Genomic DNA, 22,126 nt, shown 5'->3' with positions numbered 1-22,126 from the left:
TCAGGCTGGATGTCTTTTAATTGTGGAGAAAAAAATTATTGGGATTTTAAACTATTAAATCTACATTTTTTTTCCTGTGTATCTTATTTCCTCAAAACTATTTTAGAGCTAGTGGACACCCAAAAATAAAGTCATTGTTATTTCTATCTTCGTTTATAATTTAATAAATCAATAATGTGGCCAACACAGGTAATCTGCATTATGCCAGATATGTAAAACTGATACAGAAATCATCTGAATGCTTTGAAAGAGATTTGTAAATGAATGGCTTTTGGGGAGGTGGAACTTAAGGTTCTTAAGAGACCATAACATCTTAAAAATCTACAATAAAAAGGAAAACTACTGATACTAGTTTTTAAAATTCACAGTCATAATAATGTAAAACAAATGTGTTTGCCATTTTATCTGATTTTCAATGTGCTTATACATGCAATATAAATTATAAATATTTATAACATTATAACACCATCTAAAAGAAAATGATGTACAAAAATCTTTATGATAAATAAAACTGCATTTAATGTTATTTTCTTGAAAACTAAACTCATTGGATTCTTTAATGTTGTATTGAATATAAACAATGCCAGTCCAAATTAGAGGAAATGTATGCCAACACCAGCTTCTGACAACAGAAATAGAGAAGTTAAAGCCCTGCACGTTTGTCTGATTTAGGTCGGGTACTCATGGAAACAAGGGAATATTTAAAATTATTTATTTTATCATTATGCACAATGAAGAACATTATAGACAGAGTTCTTTCCACCACAAAATTATTTACACCCATTTATTCAGCTAGAAACACCAACTTGGAGAGGTACTGGCATATTCCATTTGTAATAATTTGCTTACAGCAAACAACTGTCTTATAATGGAACATATTGAAGAAAATATTGTCTCATAAGTCTTTTTTGTTCTTTTGAGTCTCAATCACTACAAGTCCAAGGTACTTTGACAGAATCCTAGTGTCCTGAATGGCCTGATGAATGCATTAAATCAAACAGTGTGTTTGTATTCGGGAAATACTCTTAGATCCATACAAATGTTGGTTGGGTTGTGGATTTCACATTTCTCCCACTGGCACTATGACACCTGAAGAACATCTGTTATGAAAGTTTCACACCAATTTTGTTTTGTTCCTTTTTCATTAGCCGCTGTGCCTCCTTTTCCATTTTCTTTCTTTGCTGCTCCGCTGCTCTCTTTTCTCTGTCTGCTATCTTCTGCTGCCTGAAAAGAAACATATTCCCATTTTCACTTTTAGAAAATACCATGCAGGTAAAATGGCAAATACATTCCAGAAAGAAATAGCAGTGCCTTTTTAGCAGCATCAAATGTAGGTAAAACGTCTTCATTCTTTTCACTGCTTTTTTTATATACCACTCAAAAAAGGCTGATACTGACGACTCAATCTCCCATTACTGTAATAATTAAAAAACAGTGAAGGATGTCAAGAACACAGATATGACTTCTACTTAAGGATTAACATTTGACCAGATCTACTAATAAAGGGGCAGCATGCAGGATGTTTACTTATTGCACATCATGAGAGTGGGAGTGCGTGATGCAATAGGCCAAAGAAGAGAAATAGAAGTTGGTCCTAGATCTAAAGGTTTAGGGTATGAGAAAAAAAGAAACATGCAGGGTTGAGGAAGAAAGCTGTAGCACAGTTGGGCATGGCATAGGCCACACTAGGTTATATAAAGAAAATCTGGTGTGTGTGTGTATATATATATATAGATAGATAGATAGATAGATAGATAGATAGATTACTTATATATGTAGTAGCAAGCTGACCACAGTGAGTGAAATGTATATACAAATCTCAATTATACTTACAACGGGGAGTAAGCAGAATTATAAATGACCAAAATTCAAGAAAGCAGGGACTTATTTTAGGCAACATTTTGACCATCACAACCAATTAACTAGCTTTAAAAGAATAGTTCTTAAAATTTTAGTTTTCACTAGCTCTTCCCATTTTCAAGCAAAACTGATAATTTGCACTAAAAAAGTCAAAATACCCACGGTAAAAAGGGAGATAGGAAAGAATTATAAAAGGCTGTCTATGTTACAAACAAATAGGATATTCAAGCCTTGACCTGGTCAGTAGCTAAAATATAAACATAAACAATTAATGTTTCTGGCACAAGAAGAAACTTAGAGATTACTGCAGACAAAATGTATTTTCTGTTGATACACATCTGGAATTACTAAAGTATCAAAGTCTTCTTCCTTAATGAAATTGATCATAGTAGTGGTAAGAGTTTAAGCAACTTTGCAGCACAAAGCATGTCTTCTTACTGACTGAGCTGTGGTATCATGTGAAACACTAAGTTTGATTTTTTGGTCTTGTTTCATTCAGGGCACAAGAGGACAGCGCGGGAAAGAAGGTTTTGTCCAGCGAATGTTCAGATATTTGTGAACTCATGTGCTCTACAGTGCTGTCATTAGGATTGCTGGATTCAAAATAAACAGCCCTTTCCCCCTTTCCTTTATCCTTGTGGTTAGTAAAATCCCCAATATGTTCTAAAATACTCAGAATTCAATATCTATGGTTTATCCAAAAAAGAGAGTGAAAAAATAAATGGTTTATCTTTTTGGATAATCCATACAATATACATGATGGCATGTGAAATTTTAAAAATATTTCCTTTATACTGAATAACTATCAAATAAGAACTAAATATTTAAAACTCTCATAATTTTACTAACTTTTAAAATGGACCCCTTAGTATGTGTGTGTGTGGGGGGGAGGGGGGCGAGGGGGAAAGGAGGTCTGAAAACAAGAACAAGACCAAAAAAGAAAGTCAGTCATAACTTCCAGTTACTTAACTGCACCCTCTGCTGGTTGTTCAAGGTAATAGTAATTTATTAATAAAGACAAGGAAAATACAAAAATGAAATCAGTTTTTTTGTTAAAATAGTCAGATAAAGGGCAATTCATTTTCTATTCCCATTATAATAACAATGTTTTAAAATAAAATAGCTGTATTTTACTATATCATCTTTCAAAATGGAAACATAATTTAGATACATTTAAATAGCTGGGTTTTCATCAGTGATGATAGTCAGAAACTCTCTTAAGCAAATTTTATTTTCACTCTTTGAGCTAACCCAGATAACAAGAATTAAGTTTATTACTCGTAAGAACAAAGAAATAAGAACATACCAACCAACAAAAATAAACCTGAAACCCTCCAGTATATTTTCTTTTCTGTAGAATGGACTGTACCTGACTTACATTATCTACCTCATAGGGCTTTGAATGCATCAATTCAGATACACATACAAATGTAGAATGCTATATAAGTTATTTTAATTCATATTTGAGGGGCTAAGCACTATGATAAGACCATGGGGAAATAAAAAGAAAAGTATAATTTCTGACCTGGAGAAATACATAGTGAAAAACCAAGTTTCAAACTAGCACAGTCATCTTCACTTCAACAGAAGAACTGTATAGATTTCTCAGTGACATAGTGGTGACTCACATTCCATAGTAGGACATTTCAAGAGGTAAGTATATTTTACAGGGAATGAAGTATAAAGTATGTAGTGCAATATAGTGTATATATCTAAAAGATCTTATTTGCCATTAATAAAATTATTAACTTGCTTCTATAATACTATACATTATTGGTTTGTGAGGTTTTAATCACATAAAATAACATACATGGTCTGAAATTTAAAAAAAAAAATCCCATATTATATAAGGTTCAAATGAGAATGAAGAAAAATGTACCATTTGGCAGAATAAGCTTTCTTGACCTCACGTGTAACATGAACAAATCTAGTCCTTCTACTCAAGTTGCAATGTAAACATTACTCAAATACCTCAGAACTTCTTCTGCTTGCCAGGCTGCATCTTCCTCTTCTTCCCATGCATTGGTATTTTCCTGCCAGGTATCCAAGTCACCTAATTCAGGCTACAATAAAAAAAAAAAAAAAACTATAATAGTAAAGAGCCATACTTACTCCCCTCAGCAGTCAACAAGAGCATCTTTTAGAATATAATCCAGGCCTTGTCGTTCCCCTGTATCTGCTCCAGGTCCATTCCATGTCACCATGTCCTACACAAGGCCCAAATGATTGGCTCTGGTTTGCCTACAACTGAGGGGTTCTTGACTTTCAGCATTCACCAGTCCAGGGCAAGTCCAGCTTTTTTCCTCCTTTGTTTTAAAGAATACTCCTTTAATCTAACTTTTCTTTTTTGTCCACTATAGTTTGGAATGGAGAAGAATAAACCAATTCTTTTCTCTTTTCAGTAAGAGGAAGGGGTTGGGGTCAGGGTGGCGGAAAGAGAAGACTGAATTAGAGATGCTTGACTGGACAACTCTGTGCTGGAGATGAAGTGAAAAACCAAGTTTCAAACTAGCACAGTCATCTTCACTTCAGCAGAACTGGATAGATTTCTCAGTGACACTTACTGTCGGGGTCCCAGGCAAAATGAGGAATCGGGCAAAATCTACTTTTTATTGGAGTGCTTCCATCTTGTGCTTCTTTTCCTGTCCTACCTACCATTAGGCTGGCCACTATTTCCCACTGTTTCCCAGCCCAGATTCTAAAAGTTTACTTTTTCTTCCACAGACCAATGAAAATGCTCATTCTGGAATGTTTCTAGTAAGGTATGGAAGTGATTATGTGCATAAAATAACTAGAACCAATCTGTGAACAAAATTTATTATGTTCTCTTTTTCAGCACTTACTCCTAAAAATGAAAAGATGTTAAATCTTCTCCTCCTATCCATAAACGTAATATCCTATTAAAATTGTTTTAAAATTATTTCTAATTATCTCTTTAATATAAATTTCTAAAAAGTAGACCTGCTAAATCAAAGAAAAGATTTTTAAAGCCAGTGAAGCAAAATACAATGACTCTCTTGAAAAGTTGTGCCAACTTACCCTTCCAACAGCAGTAGGTAAAAGCTTGTTTCCTTGTTCCTTTGTCAATACTGGCAATTATTTTTTCTATCTTTGCTTTAACATCTAAATATGGTGTCTTATTATTTTACTCTGAATTTGAGAACTAGTAAGATCTATTTTTCTTCATGTTGTCAGGTTACATCTATTTTATTTGTAAATTTATCCATTTTTCCACTGAGGTTTTTGACTTTTACTGTATATAACATTTAAATATAAAAATAGTGCAACTACTAAGACTACAAAAAGGAGTGATATCTGATCCTTTAGTAGAGATGGCCTTCTAAGTAAAAAATAAATAATTGTAAAAGGTAGATTTGCTACATATAACTTAAACATACCAAAAACATCCAACCCAAAATATAAAGCTGAAATACTGTAAAAGATGACAGAAAAAGTTAATATCCTTAGTATAAAAAAGAGCTACCACAACAATACAAATGGTAAGCTCCTCCCTCCCCTCCCCCCACCAAAAAAATAGAATGTGCAATTTAAAAGAAGCAGCTTATTTGTGGAATGGGTAATAAAACATTTTTGTTGTAGTGAACAAAGTGCAGGCGTCTTGTACCATTCTCTCCTAGGCAATGCCCCTTGTTTTGTCTGCTTGGGAGGAAAAGCATTGGAGACAATTTCTACCTCCCCTTTTTACCCCTTCCCAACTCTTTAAGCAGTTATATATTTATAACTTTATAATGAGCTATAATTATGTTATATCATCATATAATTACTGTTAGGTGGCATACCTGTACTAATTCACTGAGGAGGTCTGAACAACTTTACCAATATGGAGCATACATACATGAATAATATTTACAATTTAGAAATAGAAAATAAAAAATTGCATTCTGGTGTTATGCTCTTTTAGAGAAATATCTATGGTGCTATTGTGCTATCACATGATCATGTACCTGCATAGGAGTTATCTAAGTTTGTAATATTTATGTGTGATCATTCATTTAACATTGTACCTTCCCCATGAGAATGCATTCTTCTGAGGCAAGGACCTGCCTGTTTTGCTTACTTTCCACGACATTACTAGCACCTACTAGTAGCCTAACATCTGGCATTAGTAAAAATAGTGATCACTGAATAAAAAATTTATATAAACATGGGACCCCTGAACAGACCTCAGAAGCATTTGTGTAGTTTAAACAAATATGACAGATGGACAGACAGATGTAATGGTTTAAAACTATGTCTGCAAATTTTTTGATACTCCTTCTTTCAAGAGGTGGCACTTAGTTCTTCTCCCCTTGCATCTGGGCTGGATTTAGTAACTACTGGTAGCTCCTAATGAATAAAATAATGTGGAGGTGACAGTGTGTCACTTATAGAGCTAAGTCATAAGCAGGCATTGTGGCTTCACCCCTACATGCTCTCTTGTTCTCAGGGATCACTTGTTCTGGGAAAGTCAGCAGTATGTCTTAAGAAAACTCAAGCAGCCCTATGGAGAGGTCCATTGCAAGGATTTGAGGCTTTGTGAAACCAACATTAAATTTTAGGGCATGTAAGTGCCCTTTGAAATTAATTCTCCAATCCCAGGCGAGCCTTCAGATGACTACAGCCCCAGCTAATGACTTGTCTGGAAACCCATTAGAAACCATAAGCCAGAACCACCCAGTTTAGTCTCCCCTGGATTCCTGACCCACATAAGCTGTATGAGAAGAAAAATGTTTACTGTTATTTTAAGCCACTCCCTGTGGGGTTGTTCTACAACAATAGGTGATGCATATATAATCAATTAAAAATTACTAATCAATAATCTATCAAAGCATGTTTAAGCTTAGGTCTAGACCTTGGTGTTTTTAAAGTTCAAAGGTGATTCCGATACATTTCTAAGGTTGAGAACTGCAGTTATATACTTTCCTCACTACTTTTGCCCTTAAAGGTATTGCATTTAAGTCAAACACATTTAAAGTCAAATCATACTTTAAAGATAAATAAAATCTACTAGGGAAACAATTCACAACTCACTTAAAAATAACCTGCTGTCATGGTTAAATTTTAGTGGTAATCTCTTTAAAGGTCATATTTTTAAATGACATTTTGTCTCTATCTTTCATGTATACAATGGGACTCTGATGTTAGTATCTGATGTAATTTACAATCTCATAAAGAATAGAAATAGTAAAACTCCAGATCAGCCTCTCTCAATCTGACAAACATGTTTCAAAGTAACAGAAGTCCAAATACTATATTCATTTTGATTGTTTTTCTTCTTCTTTAAAGAAAACAGAATCAAAACAATCCTTGCTTAGATACCATTAACATACTTACTGATTGATGAATAAATGGCATATCTTGCGTAGCTGCTAATCTACTAGAGAAACCTGTGCTACCATCTGGGACGCCAAAATTTAATGGTTCTCTCTTCTTAATAATGATCTGAAAGATTAATTGAAATAGAATTATAGGAATATTTTATAAATCACTACATAAAAATAGACAAAATAGTTAACTAACCAAGCATTTTATAATTATTTTAAATATGTTCTACCTTTCTTCTTTTAAAATTTACAATGTAAAAAAAATTTTAGTCTATAAGAAGTACTGAAATTCTTAGTTGTCACGCAAATCAGTTGCATAGTGAGAAACACTGTATTTCTCTTAAAAAGTAATAATACATTTTCCTCTTCCTCCTTTCTCTTTCCCTGCTTTCTTTCTTAGACCTCGGGTCCCCAAAATGTTATTAGGCACTTAAAAAGCTATATCCTATTAAAGTATAAAGAGCACTCTATGCATGTAAATATCTATAAATACATTAACTTTTTCAAGCCAGTAATATTACCTTTGTAACTTAAAAGCATTTTCATTCTAATTAATTTATTAGGGTACTATTGTAATATATTGGGTTACTATTAAGGGCAGCAATATACTTCCAAAATACTAAGAAACTCACTTAAACTCCTTGAAAAATACACAACTTAATGCTTTTCAGCACTGAGACATTTAGATAACTCAACAAAAACAATTATGATTACAGCATGTAAATGTTATCAGCCTTGAAAATATAAACATATAGCTGACACTAGATGAGAGGGAGGAGAGGGTGAAAAACTCTAACAGAGAAATGTGGAACAAATGAGTTCCTCAATTATAAAGCATATTTATAAAAAAATATTTTCTATGCTTGACTGAACAAGAAATGAAAAGTTTAGGTGTATGTGTGTGTTTTAAATAGCAGAGTAACTGGTGAGGTATATTGGAATAATAACATTATAAAATTTGAAAGAGGGGGAAGAAGGGTAAGAGTAGTTATGAAATAAACCCTCATTTACCATAGTACAAAATCAATGGACAATATTTGTGAATGGTAAATCAAGGCACAGCAATTTAAGCAAGATAGATAGATAGATGATAGATAGAGATATATAAATATAATGAAAAACACTAGAAGCCTAAACAGAAAATTATGTATGAGTGGCTGCTTCTGGAAAGTAGAACTGCCTATGAAAAGTGATGGGGCAGAAGTTCTTTGCTTTTCAATATAAGCTCTTTTGTAATATATGATTTAAAAAATTTTTAAGTATATGTACTACTTGATTAAAAAAAAGAAAAATACTCAGCCTTTGTTCTTTTTTAAAAAAGTCCGTATATCTTTAAGTGATCATCCATATTAAACTCAAAAGGGATTAAATAAAGTATGGATGACTAACACAAAACTATAATTACTCTAAGTTCTCAGAGCCTTGCCTCAGTTTTATAATGGTTACAAACAACAGAAAGCACTTAGTTTATAGACATCACTAAATTGTGTACACTTTTAAGGTTAGAATTGTATTTCATTTCGCTTAGTCTCTACAAATTCTGATATACAGCAGAATTTGTCTAGATATAATTTTTAAAGGTGTACAAATTACTAGATCTGTGTCTAGGTCACTTGAATATATAAACTTTCACCTTTAACATGACAGACCACAAATTAATAATCAGAAATAGGTTTTCTAACAGTACTAGTTATACTGTCTAATTTTAACTATGGGAATATAAAAAGCAGTTTCATAGTTTAATTGCTAAAAACACAAATCTTTCACTTACTTTCTGAGTTTTCCTTATAGTTGGTGTCATGTCCTTAAAATAGTCAGGTTCCAGTTGTTCCAAAGCATTTTGTTGTGTTGCCACATTCCCATTCCCTCCTTCAATCTTTATGCTTGTGGGAGCATCTTCATCCCAGGAAGTCCACTCTTCAACATCTGTCTAAATTTAATTGATCAATACCGTCAGCCATATAGGGAGAACCTAACTGACATTTCACTCATTGTTTATGAGAAAAAAGGGCTTGCTAAAACATTAGGTTTCAAACTTTTTTGACCAAAAGGAAAATATATATTTTATTTCACATACCAAGACTACATCAAAAGTTAAAAAAAAAAACTTTTACTCTGAGTTAGACATTCTTATATCCATTAAAACAAAACAAAAGCAAATACTTTGAAAACTGAACTGACATTAGAACTACAGTCCACAAAAGGAAGATTGGAACTTACAACCTAAGCCCATCAGGTTGATTGCCTGATTACATAAAGAATATCAACATTCTTGATAGTATTTAAATAAGGTAAGAGTCGCAAACATATTCAAAATGTCAATGAAATAACCCAAAATTATTCAGCACACAAAAATCAACAAATCTCAACTCACATGGGAAAAGTCAATCAACAGACACCAATCCCAAGGTGATATAAATGTTGACTAGACTTTAAACTAACTATTATAAAAGTGGTCCAACAAGCAACCACAAACCACAAACACTCTTGAAACCAATAAGAAAAAATAGAAAACCACAGCCAAACAATAGGAAATAAAATAAAGAACCAAGTAAAAACTTTAGAATCAAAATATGTAACAACAAAAAATCCGAATTAATTTCATGACATACTAAATGGTCTGAAATCCAGTTTGAAAATATGGTTCCAAAACATTGATTCAACCTTTTGAAAAAATTTACCTGTTTTGGAACTGATGAATAATCAACTGTAGTTGGCAAAGTTATTTGGTCTCCACTTAATTTCCGTCCTCTGCCAGATCTAAAAAAAAAGGAGAAAAAATTTATTTCAAGAACTATCAAAACAAGCATAGGTAAAAGCACTATGGACAGTAACTTAAGGCTTATAAAAGATCTTTGCCAATTTTAGAATTAGGTACCTTAATAACTAAGAGTTGCTCATTAAGATAAAAATGAAAAGCATGCATTAGATGAAGGTATCTAACGAGGAAGAAGATAAACAGGTCAATTTGAACATAAAATTTATTTACCTGCATATTAATCTCTTTAGGAATGAGAATAATGTTGCTAAGCAGGTACAAACTTTAAATAACCGAAACTGTGTGATAGCCATGATGGGAATCAAAACCTGTGGAAAATGCACAAAAATAAATGCATTAAGTTGATTTTACAAGCTATATTCCTGTTCTGAAGTCAAGCTTAAAAGTCCTATTATAAGCTGTGAAAAACAGGCATATTTTTTTACTTTTCTTTATAAACCACAAATATAGCACAGTAAATTTAAAATTATAATGTAAATGAAGGGAGGTCCAGGATGGTGGCGGTGGAGGACAGTGAACTCACTTCACCCCTTCCCAAATATACACATATATAGACAACAATGACTCCTGTATAACTGAGGGCTGAATAAACAGCCACTGAACAACAAGCGGAAGATACCAAATAGAGAAGGCTCGGAAGCCATGGGAACCCTTGAGGAGCTGCAGGAACTCAGCGGTTGGGAGGAGCCAGTGAGCATCATTGTTTAAGTTTCCCTCCACGTTCATAAGGTGGAAGGAGCTCTATTCCTGGGATTTGGATTACCTGCAAGATCACCACAGCTGTTCCCAGCTACATTGCCCTGAGCCTTTTGCTTCCTGAACAATGGGATCAAACAGGAAAAATAGGGTGTCCCTGAAACACTAAAGAAAACTAGCAAACCACAAGGAAGAGAGCAAAAGATGAACAGAATAGAAAACTATCAAAACCGAAAACCAAATAACAAAATGGCAATCCTATGTAATAAAAGAGTAATATGCAAATTAACCATCACTCCGCTACACCCACCAGCCACTCAGGAGGGAATATGCAAATAAACCCAACCAAGATGGCTGCAGCCACAGAGAGCAGGAGGGAGGCGTGGGTTTCCCTGGCAATTGAGGAAGCCAAGGTTTCCGCCTGCCCTTGCTGGCCCAGGCCTCCACTCAATGCTACAAAGTTCAATTATAGAAGATAAATAAAGCCCAACAGAAATGGCGGCAGCCACAGAGCTGTAAAGAGCAGGAGGCTAGGGTTGCCTGCGGCGATGGAGGAAGCCAAGCTTCTGCAGCCCTGGCCTGCTTTGGCCTCTGCTTAAGGCTACAAAGTTTCAATTATAGAAGATACATAAATCCCAACAGAAATGGCTGCCGCCACAGAGGGAGCAGAAGGCTTGGCTCCACTCGAGGCTACAAAGTTTCAACTGTAGAAGATAAATAAATCCCAGATTCCAGGGCCTCCGCTTGGGTTGCCTGGGGGCATGGCTGGCCTGCAAACCACCACAGGCCCCTCACCCAGGCCGCCCCACGCCCCAAGGAAACCCCCACCCTGATCCGGGACACCCTTCAGGGCAAACCAGCTGGCCCCCACCCATGCACCAGGCCTCTATCCTATCTAATAAAAGAGTAATATGCATATTGACCATCACTCCAACACACAAGGTGGCTGCCCCCATGTGGTCAAAGATCCTGCCCCCATGTGGACACAAGATGGCCACCACAAGATGGCCAGCAGGGGAGGGCAGTTGGAAGGGACCAGGCCTGCAAGGGAGGGCAGTTGGGGGCGATCAACCCTGCTGGGGAGGGCAGTTAGGGGTGACCCGGCCGGCAGAGGAGGGAAGTTGGGGGTGACTGGGTCTGCAGGGAATGGCAGTTGGGGGGGAACCAGGCCTGCAGGGAAGAGCAGTTGGGGGGTACCAGGCCTGTAGGGGAGGGCAGTTAGGGGTGACCAGGCCTGCAGGGGAAGGCAGTTAGGGACAAACAGGCTGGCAGGGGAGCAGTTAGGCATCAATCAGGCTGGCAGGGGAGTGGTTAGGGGGTGATCAGGCTGGCAGGCAGAAGTGGTTTTGGGCAATCAGGAAGGCAAGCAGGCGAGCAGTTGGGAGCCAGCAGTCCTGGATTGTGAGAGGGATGTCCCAGATTGGAGAGGGTGCAGGCTGGGCTGAGGGACATCCCCCTCCCCCGTGCACGAATTTCGTGCACTGGGCCTCTAGTAAGTATATATTTATCAATAATTACTTTAAATGTAAATGGATTAAATGCTCCAATAAAGACATAGAGTGGCTGCTAACAAGGAACTAACTTCAAACTGAAAGACATACAGAATGAAAGTGAAGAAATGGAAAAGATGTTCCATCGGAAAATAAAAAGAAAAATGGGGTAGCAATACTCATATTAGACAAAATAGACTTTAAAACAAAAAAATGTAAAAAAAGACAAATAGAGATATTACATAATTATAAAGTGGCCAATCCAAGAAAAGACTATAACAATCATAAATATCTATGCACCCAACATAGAAGCACTGAAATATATGCAATTATTAATGGTCACAAGGGAGACATCCACAGTGATATAATAATAGGGGATTTTAACACTTTATTCACATCAATAGTTCATCCATACAGAAAATTAGACTAAATTGACTTAATAGACATATGTTGAACAATTCATCAAAAATTGCATAACACATTTTTTTACAGTGTACCTGGAATATTTTCCAGTATATTAGACCACAAAAATAGATCATATATTAGACCACAAGTATACATGAACATTTTCCAGAATAGATCACATATTAGACCACAAAGCAAGACTTAAGTAATTTGAGAAAACTGATATATCAAGCATCTTTTCTGACCACAATGGCATGAAACTATTGTGAGGATGAGAATATTTTGTCAATAATAGATCCACTTTTTCTGATGAAACAACTGGAAATTTTATTTCCAGTTACCACTGAAGTCATTCGATTTGGAAAATACTTATTGAATGACACACAACAATATTAGTGGCAAGGTGATGACCCTGTCTAAGACTAGGAATAACACAAGTATGTCTGCTTTCATCACTTCTAGTCAACATGGTAGTGCAAGTTCTGGCCAGTGCAATCAATCAAGAAAAGAAAAGGCATTCAGATTGGAAAGGAAGAAGTAAACCTGTGTGTATGTAGAAAATTCAATGGAATATACAATCAAGTGTATTTTTTATGTTAGCAACAATCACAAATTAAAACTTCGAAACAGTTATGAGCACAATATGAAATACTAGCAATTAAGAATTTTGTCATTCTGCAAAACATTTGCTTTTGTGATTAATGAGAGGAACTAATATTCACTGACCAGGTACTGTGTGCCAAGCACTATCTAATATTATCTCACTTAACTCATAAAATCATCTTATGAGATAGATATTATTGCTCTCATTTCACAGAATTGAAGCACAGAGAGTAAGCATATTTCCATGTTCCCATACCCAATGACTTTGATTCAAACCTAGGTCTATATAACTCAAAAGCCAAGAATACCTCACTAACAATAAACATTCTTAGAAATTTGGTAATATTATAATTTCCAAGATAAATTTCCCAACCAGTTGCACTTAAGTGGGGAAATGCAATCAAGCTAACTATCAAGCAACACTTGATTTTATCAATTATACTGATTTGCAGACAGGAATATTCTATTTACTTAATGTTCCAATTCAATTCATTGAAGATTTATAATCAATTCAATTCAATTCATTGAAGATATATACTTAGCAACTACTATGTAACAGATTCTACCAAGAATGATGGGAAATATTACTGACCCGGTACTGAGAAACTGTGTTCACTGCTCAGCTGTCACAAGCCTGTGACAATGCAAGGGAAGGAGGCAGAGCCCCCATCAATCTTGCTTAGTTTAGCATTTTAGGTCTTAACCAATGCCAAGCACAGAGTAGGGGATTCAGGTATTTGTTGAATGGAGAGAAATTAACATTTGTTGAGCACTCAACATGTTCTAGACCAGAGATTTTCAATCTTTTTTAATCACAGCACACATAAACTAATTAATAAAATTCTGCAGCACACCAAAAAATATATTTTTTTGCCAATGTGAAAAAAAAATTAGGTATAATTTTGATTCGCTCACACCAGACAACTATTGTTGTGTTGGCTGTTGTCATTTTTAATTTGACAATCTAAGGCAGTGGTCGGAAAACTCATTAGTCAACAGAGCCAAGTATCAACAGTACAACGATTGAAATTTCTTTTGAGAGCCAAATTTTTTAAACTTAAACTTCTTCTAATGCCACTTCTTCAAAATAGACTCGCCCAGGCCGTGGTATTTTGTGGAAGAGCCACACTCAAGGGGCCAATCGCGAGCCGCAGTTTGCCAACCACTGATCTAAGGGAAATGAGGTCAGTGCCCCTGACTAAATAGTCAGGTATTGCATGTTTTAAAAATCCTTGCAGGAGACCAGTGTGCCTCTTGAATATCGCTATTGTGGACAACGTACGTTCTATCACCTCGCCGGAATCTTAAGAACAGATGAAAGTGAAGCTCAGATGCACTCACCCAGGATTTGAGGGACTGACCCCAAAGCTCCGGCTCTTCCCACACCATATCCACTTGGGAAACCCTTCGTTTTGCTAGTCTATTCACTGCCTCAGTTTGCTTTTCGAAATGGTCTTTAGATCACCAACTTGATAAGCATGTGTCAGGCTAACTCGCACTTTGGTTGCTTCCAAGTGTTTTCTAGAACTAAGATATGCTAATATCATCTAATTTAAACTTAAGATGTCATTAAAAATTACTAAGAAAATACAAAAACTGGAGATAAAGCAGAGTAAGTTTCAGAACCATGCAACAATCAGTTCTCTGGGCTTTTGTAGAAATGACATCCCTAGGAAATCAAAAGACATGACAGACACCTCAGCTGTGTCAAGGGAAAAAGATCCACCTACAATTTTAAAAAAGAATTTTGCATTAGAAATTGAAAGATTGAATTATCTTTCCTCCCTGTAATTCAATGTAAACTACTGGGGCGACCCTTTCAGTCGCCACCGTATTACAATTTATTGAACAAATCAAGCCACAATCTGTGTTGGTACACGCTGGAGTAAACAATTCACCAAGAGCTGTACTTCTAAAACTGTCATACATGGCGAATGTTTTTAATACCAACATTGGAAAAACCATATGATTTAATACAGTACGGAATATCCTCACTTAAGTTTGCAACTCTCTGAAGTAGGCTAAGGAATATCACAAGGCTCCAAAGATAAACTCTGCCTGAAATTCACTGAAATTTCAAAAACCAAACTTTGGCAGTGGCAAGGGAAGGGGAGCTGGCAATGGCATGTGAGAAGCGGGTCCTAGTCCAACACGGAACCAGATCTGGCAACTGAAGCCAGGCCCGCCAATGCGTGACCCCACGGAGGCTCTCATAAAGGCGACTCAAGTCTCCAGAATGACTCCAAAGTAACGAGTTTCATAACTAAAATGCTTTATAACGTCAGATTCCCCACCTGAAACTGCCTGGTAAAAAACAAGATCATACCCACTGTACAGATGAGAAAAATAACAGCGTTTTCAGGTTACACAACCCGACGCCATGCGCACGGCGTATTCTAAAACGCTCTAAATTGCTAAAAGTTGGTGCAGGTGGGCTGGGATTTAGATTTTTGGAAAAATCTGACTGGGAAGGGAGCAAGGTCTGCAAAGAAAGGGCAGAAAGGACCGGCAAATTTCCCTGCGGGGGAAGGGAGGCAGGTAGGGGGTCTCGGGAGTTTCCCGGAGGGTGCCCCGCGAGCCGATCGCCCAGGCGTGAGCGCGGCGTGGCGAGGGCTGCACGCCTGGGGCCCACTCCCAATCGCCCTTCCCTCACCCCACAGGCCACCCTGACCCGGAAACAGTACCCCAGAATGGCAGTTGGTCGGGGGGGTGGGGGAGGAACCTGCGGGAGGGGCGAAAAGGAAGGTGGGAGGACGCGGAGTGCGGAGCGAAGAGGAGGGCTGACCAGAGGAGGGCAGAGGGCACCCCAAGGCCAAGGTTGCGACGGGGATGGGGAAGGGAAGCCCCTCGCGGGCGCGCGCGAGCCGCACACACTCACCTGCCCCTCCCCCTCCCGCCCGCCCGGCGGAGGCTCCGAGCTGCCGCGGGCCGCGCGCGCACACACACGCAAGGCGCGCGCGCGCGCTGCCGGTCGCCTCTTCGAGCTCGCGCTCCGCCGGTTCAGTCCCAGCCCCGCTCATTCAAAGCCGGGCGCGCGCTCCGTCGCAAGCGCCGTTGCCGCCGCGCAGCTGCCATGGCCGCCGCCTCCTCGGGAAACCCTCCCCCAACTCCTCCCTCTACGCCCTCCTTGAAGGGGCCTCTGGGTTTTCTCCGGGCCCGCACTTCCGCCCTCCGCCACACGTCCCGTCTGGCCCAATAGGCGAGAGGCTGCGGGTCTGACAGCCAATGAGCGCCGGGGGCGGGGCGAGCGGCATCAGGCGCGGCGGAGGCTGGCTCTGGGGTGGGACGTGGTGGCTGTTGCTGGCTCTGCGGACTGCACGGTCGCGGAGCTCCCGGGTTCGTTGCGCGTGGTCCTGCCTTCCATAGCGTGTCTCGGCCCCAACCATGCCCCTTACTGCTCCACCCTCTGCCCTGGGGGACCAGGGAAAGCAGTGTTTAGACAGCAAAAACGGAGGGAGTCCCCACTGTGTCCGTATGATCTTGGTGTGGTTACAGCTCAATTATTCTGCCACCGAGGGGTGCGAAATGCTCTTTAATTTCGGATTGAGACTCCTCCAAGTTAAAGAGTGGCACTTCCCCCGCATGCAGCCTGGTCTAGCCATTGTCCCAAACTAGGGTGTTCTTTCGTTCTGTGGTTCTCTCTTTGAAGCCTGATTTTTGTTTCTTTTTATCCTGTTGCTATTAAAAGGCTCGGGTTCTTGGCTTTGGTGGGCAAGGAGCCCTCAGAAAACTCACTGCTCCACTGTTGGCAAAGCGACTGGTGCGGGAGGAGAGAAGTTTGTATCGTCAAAAGCGGAAAGCAGTTCATGCAAATTGTTCCCCAACCAGTGTTTTCCTTGTTCTGCCCCCGTTTGGACAACAGCTGCCCGACTTGTGTCATCCTGACCTGCACCCGCCTACCCGCTTAACATTCTGGAACCACCATCCCAACGCCATTCCAATCTGTAGCACATTTCTATTAATACTTGTTTGTTCCCAAAAGGAGAAGAAAGGGAATGTTTACGACTCTTGGTCTGAAATGATTCTGTGTAACTTTGGATGTTATTTCATCTAGAAACCTCAGTTTCCATAGCAGTAAGATGGCCATAATAGCCTGGCTGGTGTGGCTCAGTAGGTTGAGCATGGGCCCATGCACCCAGGGGCCGCCAGGGTCCATTCCGGGTCAGGGCACATGCCTGGGTTGAGGGTTAGGCCCCATCCGGTGCTTACTGGAGGCAACAGATCTATGTTTCTCTCTCGCATTGATGTTTCTCTCTTTCCCTCCCCCTTCCTCTCTCTAAAAATCAATAAAAGCATATTGAAAATGGCCATATTAGTTCCTACTTCGTGGAATGGCTAATGCTTGCAAAGTTGTAAGGGCAGAGCCTGGCACACAGCAAACATTCACAGGTAACAGCTGTTACTACCTCTACTGCTGCTATTACTGCTACTCTACATCATTCCCAGTTATTACACTTCCCTGAGTCCACTAAACCCTCAGCAGTCCCTTAAACACCTGCACTAACCTTAATATTTTCAAACAGTAGTTCAGAATTTCCAAAATGATTGTGGATCCCAGACCTCCAATAATCCCAAATACCCTATATCCTGACATAAACATGTTTTCAAAATGCTTTTCCTTAGAAATTTATATCTTTGCTCCAAATTATTTATTGTACTATGATGTTGTCTTCTTTTGATAATTCTTGTTTTCTTTATTAAATGTGCCATTTTCAAGTGAAACAAAAAAGTATAAACTTTTTCAGAAAGTTAGTGAAAACTTGTTTCCCAACATAATAACAAACCAAAGTTTGCTAAAGATTGTACAGTTGAAATTTACTTTTAAGATATCTATAAAAGACTATTTTAAAATCATCTTTACTCTAGTTGTTGAGTAGTAAACCCCTAATTGGGGATTACAGGTGCCAATAATTTGGGATCTTGCTTGGGGAATACCTCTTAGGAGTGTTCAGTTTGAAGTCCTACACTCTGACCAAGGCTTGGTGGGGTGAGTGAGGGTGGGGGAGTACCAAATATCAAGTGAGGGGCCAGTAAGGGGTAGAAGCTGATGGATTAAAGGTTTATTGCTGGATTGCCCCTACTTCATAGGGTATAGTTAATTCTAACTGCTCTGTGTCAAGATCATGTTGCCCTCGTAAAGGCTTATGATTGGCCTCTTCCCAACCCCCAATCGCCAGCTTTGATTTATTTAGTCTTGATTTATTCATTCTATCAGCTTCCAAGCCACCACTTACTCTCCCAGTTCAAAGCCTGTGCAGGCTTCCTTGTTCTGAGTTCTCAGCTGGGTCTTAGTACCGCCCTGTCAGCTGACCTCCCATCTCTTCCCAGGAGGTAGGGCAGACCTTGCAAACACAGCCCAGTGCTTCTAGATCTGCCCCACCCCAGTTCCCTGGCTTTTCACTAAAGGGATGGTTTTCCCCTAACGCACAGTTTTCGACCTGCTGTTCTAACTTGGACATTAAAGGCTTTTTATTAATTAGCAGCTGTTCACAGTTGAGTACAGATCATAAAGTCACATTTATTTCCTGATCAAGCAAGAGAAAGCATTGCAGCTCATCCAGTAACAGTTTTGAACAGATACATTTGCAGACAAAGGATTATCTGACGATAATTCTAATGGCTTGTTTTATTGATCTTTTTAGTCTAGAGAATTTTGCTTTCTTTCAATATAATGCATTTTAATATTCTGGAAAATTATAATTTATTTTTAATATTATCACCATTTAATAAGGTCAGTTGCTTAATAGGAAAATAAAGTCTGAAAAAACATTTTTATTTTCTACTTAAAGGAAAATTAACTTATATGAAGCATTCAAATAAATATTTTTCATCATAATATTACTAGAACAAATGTTCAATTATTAGTAATTTTTATTGCTAAATACAGGAACACCCAAGATAAGAACAATTAAGAGTTAACCAATTCCCTTCAGAAGAGGCCGAATAGGCATGAAGGAAAGTAATGGATGTCTTTTACTAGAAGTGAGTTCAAGTAACAAGAGGAGGTAAACCATTCACATCTATGTTCCAGTAGTGAAGTTCAGCAATGTCATTACCACTTGGCTAATGTCCACATTGTTGTTAGAGCTCTAATATAGTTCAGCTATATTATGAGTTAAGTGGACAATCTGAGCAGGTCTGGTCATCGGAGGCCATTATTTCTCAGGATAAATGTGTTGAGATACATACAATCAATATAAAACAATAGTTTATAGAATGATCTATCTTGTATGTGAGCTGGAAACTTTAAAATAAAACAACTCAAACCAACAATGGAAGCATAATCCATTCAACTACAGTATGGTAGACATTGTGGCTTTTACCTTAAGGCTTAAACAAACCTGAGTCTGTTTTCTCATCTGCAAAATTTGGTTACTAATTCTAGCCTTGTGGATTTATTTTACAAATAAGTGGCATAATATATGTGGAAATGTAGTGGAAACAAAGCGATAACATTGATGAGAGCTTTCAGGCATACATGTTTATCATCTTCAAGTCCAGTAGAATCTAATTTTAGCTACAAGAAAAGCAGGGGTGAATATTTCTCATCAGCAACCAGAAATAGACATGTTTGTTAGTAACACATTAAAAAAGGGAAAAGAGGAGGGAACACTAAACTTTGAAGCTATGATCTGAGTACATGTCCCCAACCCTTTGCCGCTTTGCCTGAAAGACAAGAGGGGAAAGCAGCTGTTAGAAGGAAAGCACCAATGCAGCCCTCCCCTCCCTCTCCCTGCTTTTTCACTACTCACGGGATAGTTTCCTCATGAACAGTATGTGTTGCCAAATTTCATCCATTTTTTCTTCTCAGTGTCCATCATTTTAGCACACCAGGATTATCATAATGATGTCCCAACTAGTATTTTATATTTCCCCCCTTCCCCTAAATCGGTTTGGTCCTTTGCTGTATGATTCATTTAAATATTTTTAAAACACAGACTTCTTCATGGTAAGGGTCCTGTTTAAAATAGAAATTTGCCGTTGTCCATCAATTCAAATTCACTTGGGAGGATACCAGTCTTGGTTGTTGCTTTCAAACTCTTCATTTTGACCTGCTGCTCCTGGATCCCCCTCTGGCCACCTCTGGCCCTTTAAAATATCAGACATATCAGCAGTTCTTGTTAAAGGTGCTTGTCTGTATGTATATACTATACATTTTACACAGTGAAAATTAACTTGCCTCCTCATCATGAAATATATCTTGCTGAGTTTTTATTTGAAATTAAATCCTTTACAGATGAAAATTAAATATAGAAATTCTCAGAATAAAAAACTTAATATATTATATTCTCTCTTCCTAGAGAGAACTTATATCTATAAGGAATCATCTGCCTAAATACATAAATTACTCTAAAGGAAAATACTCTTGCCATGTAGCCAGACACACACATAAATAACTTGCCCCAAAGGAATTAATTTTTCTGCTCACAGGCACTGAGCCCATTACCATAGTAAACATAACTAGTTGGTCTATCACCGGGTGTGAATGTTATAGTACACGTTATTTGAAATGTTAAGTCAGTAAATCAGGATAAAGTGCAATTTCTGTAACATTGTGGAAGGATGTCTTTATCTCAAAAATCTGGCAGAGGAAACGTTTCATTAGGCTGCCTACTCATTTATTCATTTAAACAGTTTATTCTCACTTGCCATGGGCACAGTTTGTGCTAAGCATGTTAAGTTCCTTAACCTAAAGGAACTTCTCTAATAAACTCAGCTTGTCGTTGGTAAACAGAATTAATGGAAGAACAGTTTTTTCATAAGGGGCTTTCTAATCTTAGAATCATCTGATCATAATGGAGTAGTGGATAGGGCCAGCAAGGAAGGAGGCAAGAGGTTTGCAGCTGGTCACACTGCCCACAATATTCACGTACTGATCGCAACCCTTCTGGCAGGCCCCTTTTTGTCTTTTTATTTTTTTAAATATACTTTATTGATTTTTTTACAGAGAGGAAGGGAGAGGGACAGAGTCAGAAACATCGATGAGAGAGAAACATCGATCAGCTGCCTCCTGCACACCTCCTACTAGGGATGTGCCCGCAGCCAAGTTACTTGCCTGTGACTGGAATCGAACCTGGGAACTTTCAGTCCCCAGGCCGACGCTCTATCCACTGAGCCAAACCAGTTAGGGCCCCCTTTTTGTCTTAACACAGTGTGTCTGTAGCTACTCTCTGGGAAGATGAAGTTGGGGAACTACATCTGTTTCTTTCACTGGAGATGAGGCATTTCTTGCAGCTAATGCCATCCTCAGGAAGCTGAAAATACCCACTGATGAGCATGGAAGAAAAGTATGACCCTCCAACAATTTCAGATAGGTTTCCCAAACCAAATATATAATGGATTCAGGTCAAGGATTAAGTATTTCTGTTTTGGTGATACAGGTAATAACTTCAAAGATGTCTGTGGTATTTTAAACTCTTCTTGCCTTGGCAATGTTCCTGCCCACCTTCCCCCTGTAGGAAGGATTCCCTGTTTTCTTTTTCCTTTCCAATTTAGCCACCTTGGGCACATGATGAAACTAGGAGACATCTCAGTTGGCATTAGGATCCTTACCAAATAATAGTGAAACTGTGAAAGAATAAGGGCTGGGATAAAGCGCTGCTTTGTCAAGAACCTTTTCAGCTGAGCCCCCCACCTTGTCCCTGCAAGGGCTGGCCTTTGTCCTCCAGATGCAAGGAGGCATCTTGCTCCATGCCAAAGGAAAACAGGAAAAGATGAATGAAGAGAAAAAGGGTGAATAATAGCCACCTTTTAAGGAGAGTTCCTAGACTATGCCACAAGGTCATCTCTGTATTTTTTGTAACTCACTGTACAGAAGTTAGCCACTCCTCATTGCAAGGGAAGCTGGGAAATAGTCTTTGTTCTAGGTGGCCCTGCACCCAGCCAAGGATTCTAATAATTAACACTCTCATAGTGTTTATTACATATTAGGTACTGCTCTGGTGCAATAACAAGTCTAATGGTTTATT

General features: G+C 38.4%; 1 protein-coding gene across 1 annotated transcript; it reads right to left on the bottom strand.

Moving 5' to 3' along the window:
* Positions 1-696: 696 nt before the first annotated feature.
* EBAG9 (estrogen receptor binding site associated antigen 9) lies at positions 697-16,277 on the bottom strand. Its single transcript, XM_080646306.1, has 7 exons — positions 16,036-16,277; positions 10,174-10,271; positions 9,866-9,944; positions 8,956-9,114; positions 7,195-7,302; positions 3,832-3,923; positions 697-1,224 (listed from the first exon to the last, which is right to left on the bottom strand). The coding sequence occupies exons 2-7, from the start codon at positions 10,254-10,256 to the stop codon at positions 1,104-1,106; spliced, it is 642 nt and encodes a 213-aa protein (XP_080502432.1). The 5' UTR covers positions 10,257-10,271; positions 16,036-16,277; the 3' UTR covers positions 697-1,103.
* Between the last annotated feature and the right edge of the window lie 5,849 nt (positions 16,278-22,126).

Source organism: Plecotus auritus (genome assembly GCF_963455305.1).
Source record: "Plecotus auritus genome assembly, chromosome: 11".
Classification (NCBI taxonomy): Eukaryota; Metazoa; Chordata; class Mammalia; order Chiroptera; family Vespertilionidae; genus Plecotus; species Plecotus auritus.
The sequence above is the reverse complement of the archived record's forward strand: the minus strand, read 5'-3'. Positions and strand labels throughout refer to the sequence as shown.

Bases quoted from the DNA above. Each gene is read 5' to 3' on its own strand.
- EBAG9 (XM_080646306.1), bottom strand. From the start codon at position 10,256: ATGGCTATCACACAGTTTCGGTTATTTAAAGTTTGTACCTGCTTAGCA. The intron at 9,945-10,173 runs GTAAATAAATTT...CTTTTTTTTTAG, and splicing joins CTAAAGAGATTAATATGCAG to ATCTGGCAGAGGACGGAAAT. The intron at 7,303-8,955 runs GTAAGTGAAAGA...TTAATCTTTCAG, and splicing joins CTATAAGGAAAACTCAGAAA to ATCATTATTAAGAAGAGAGA.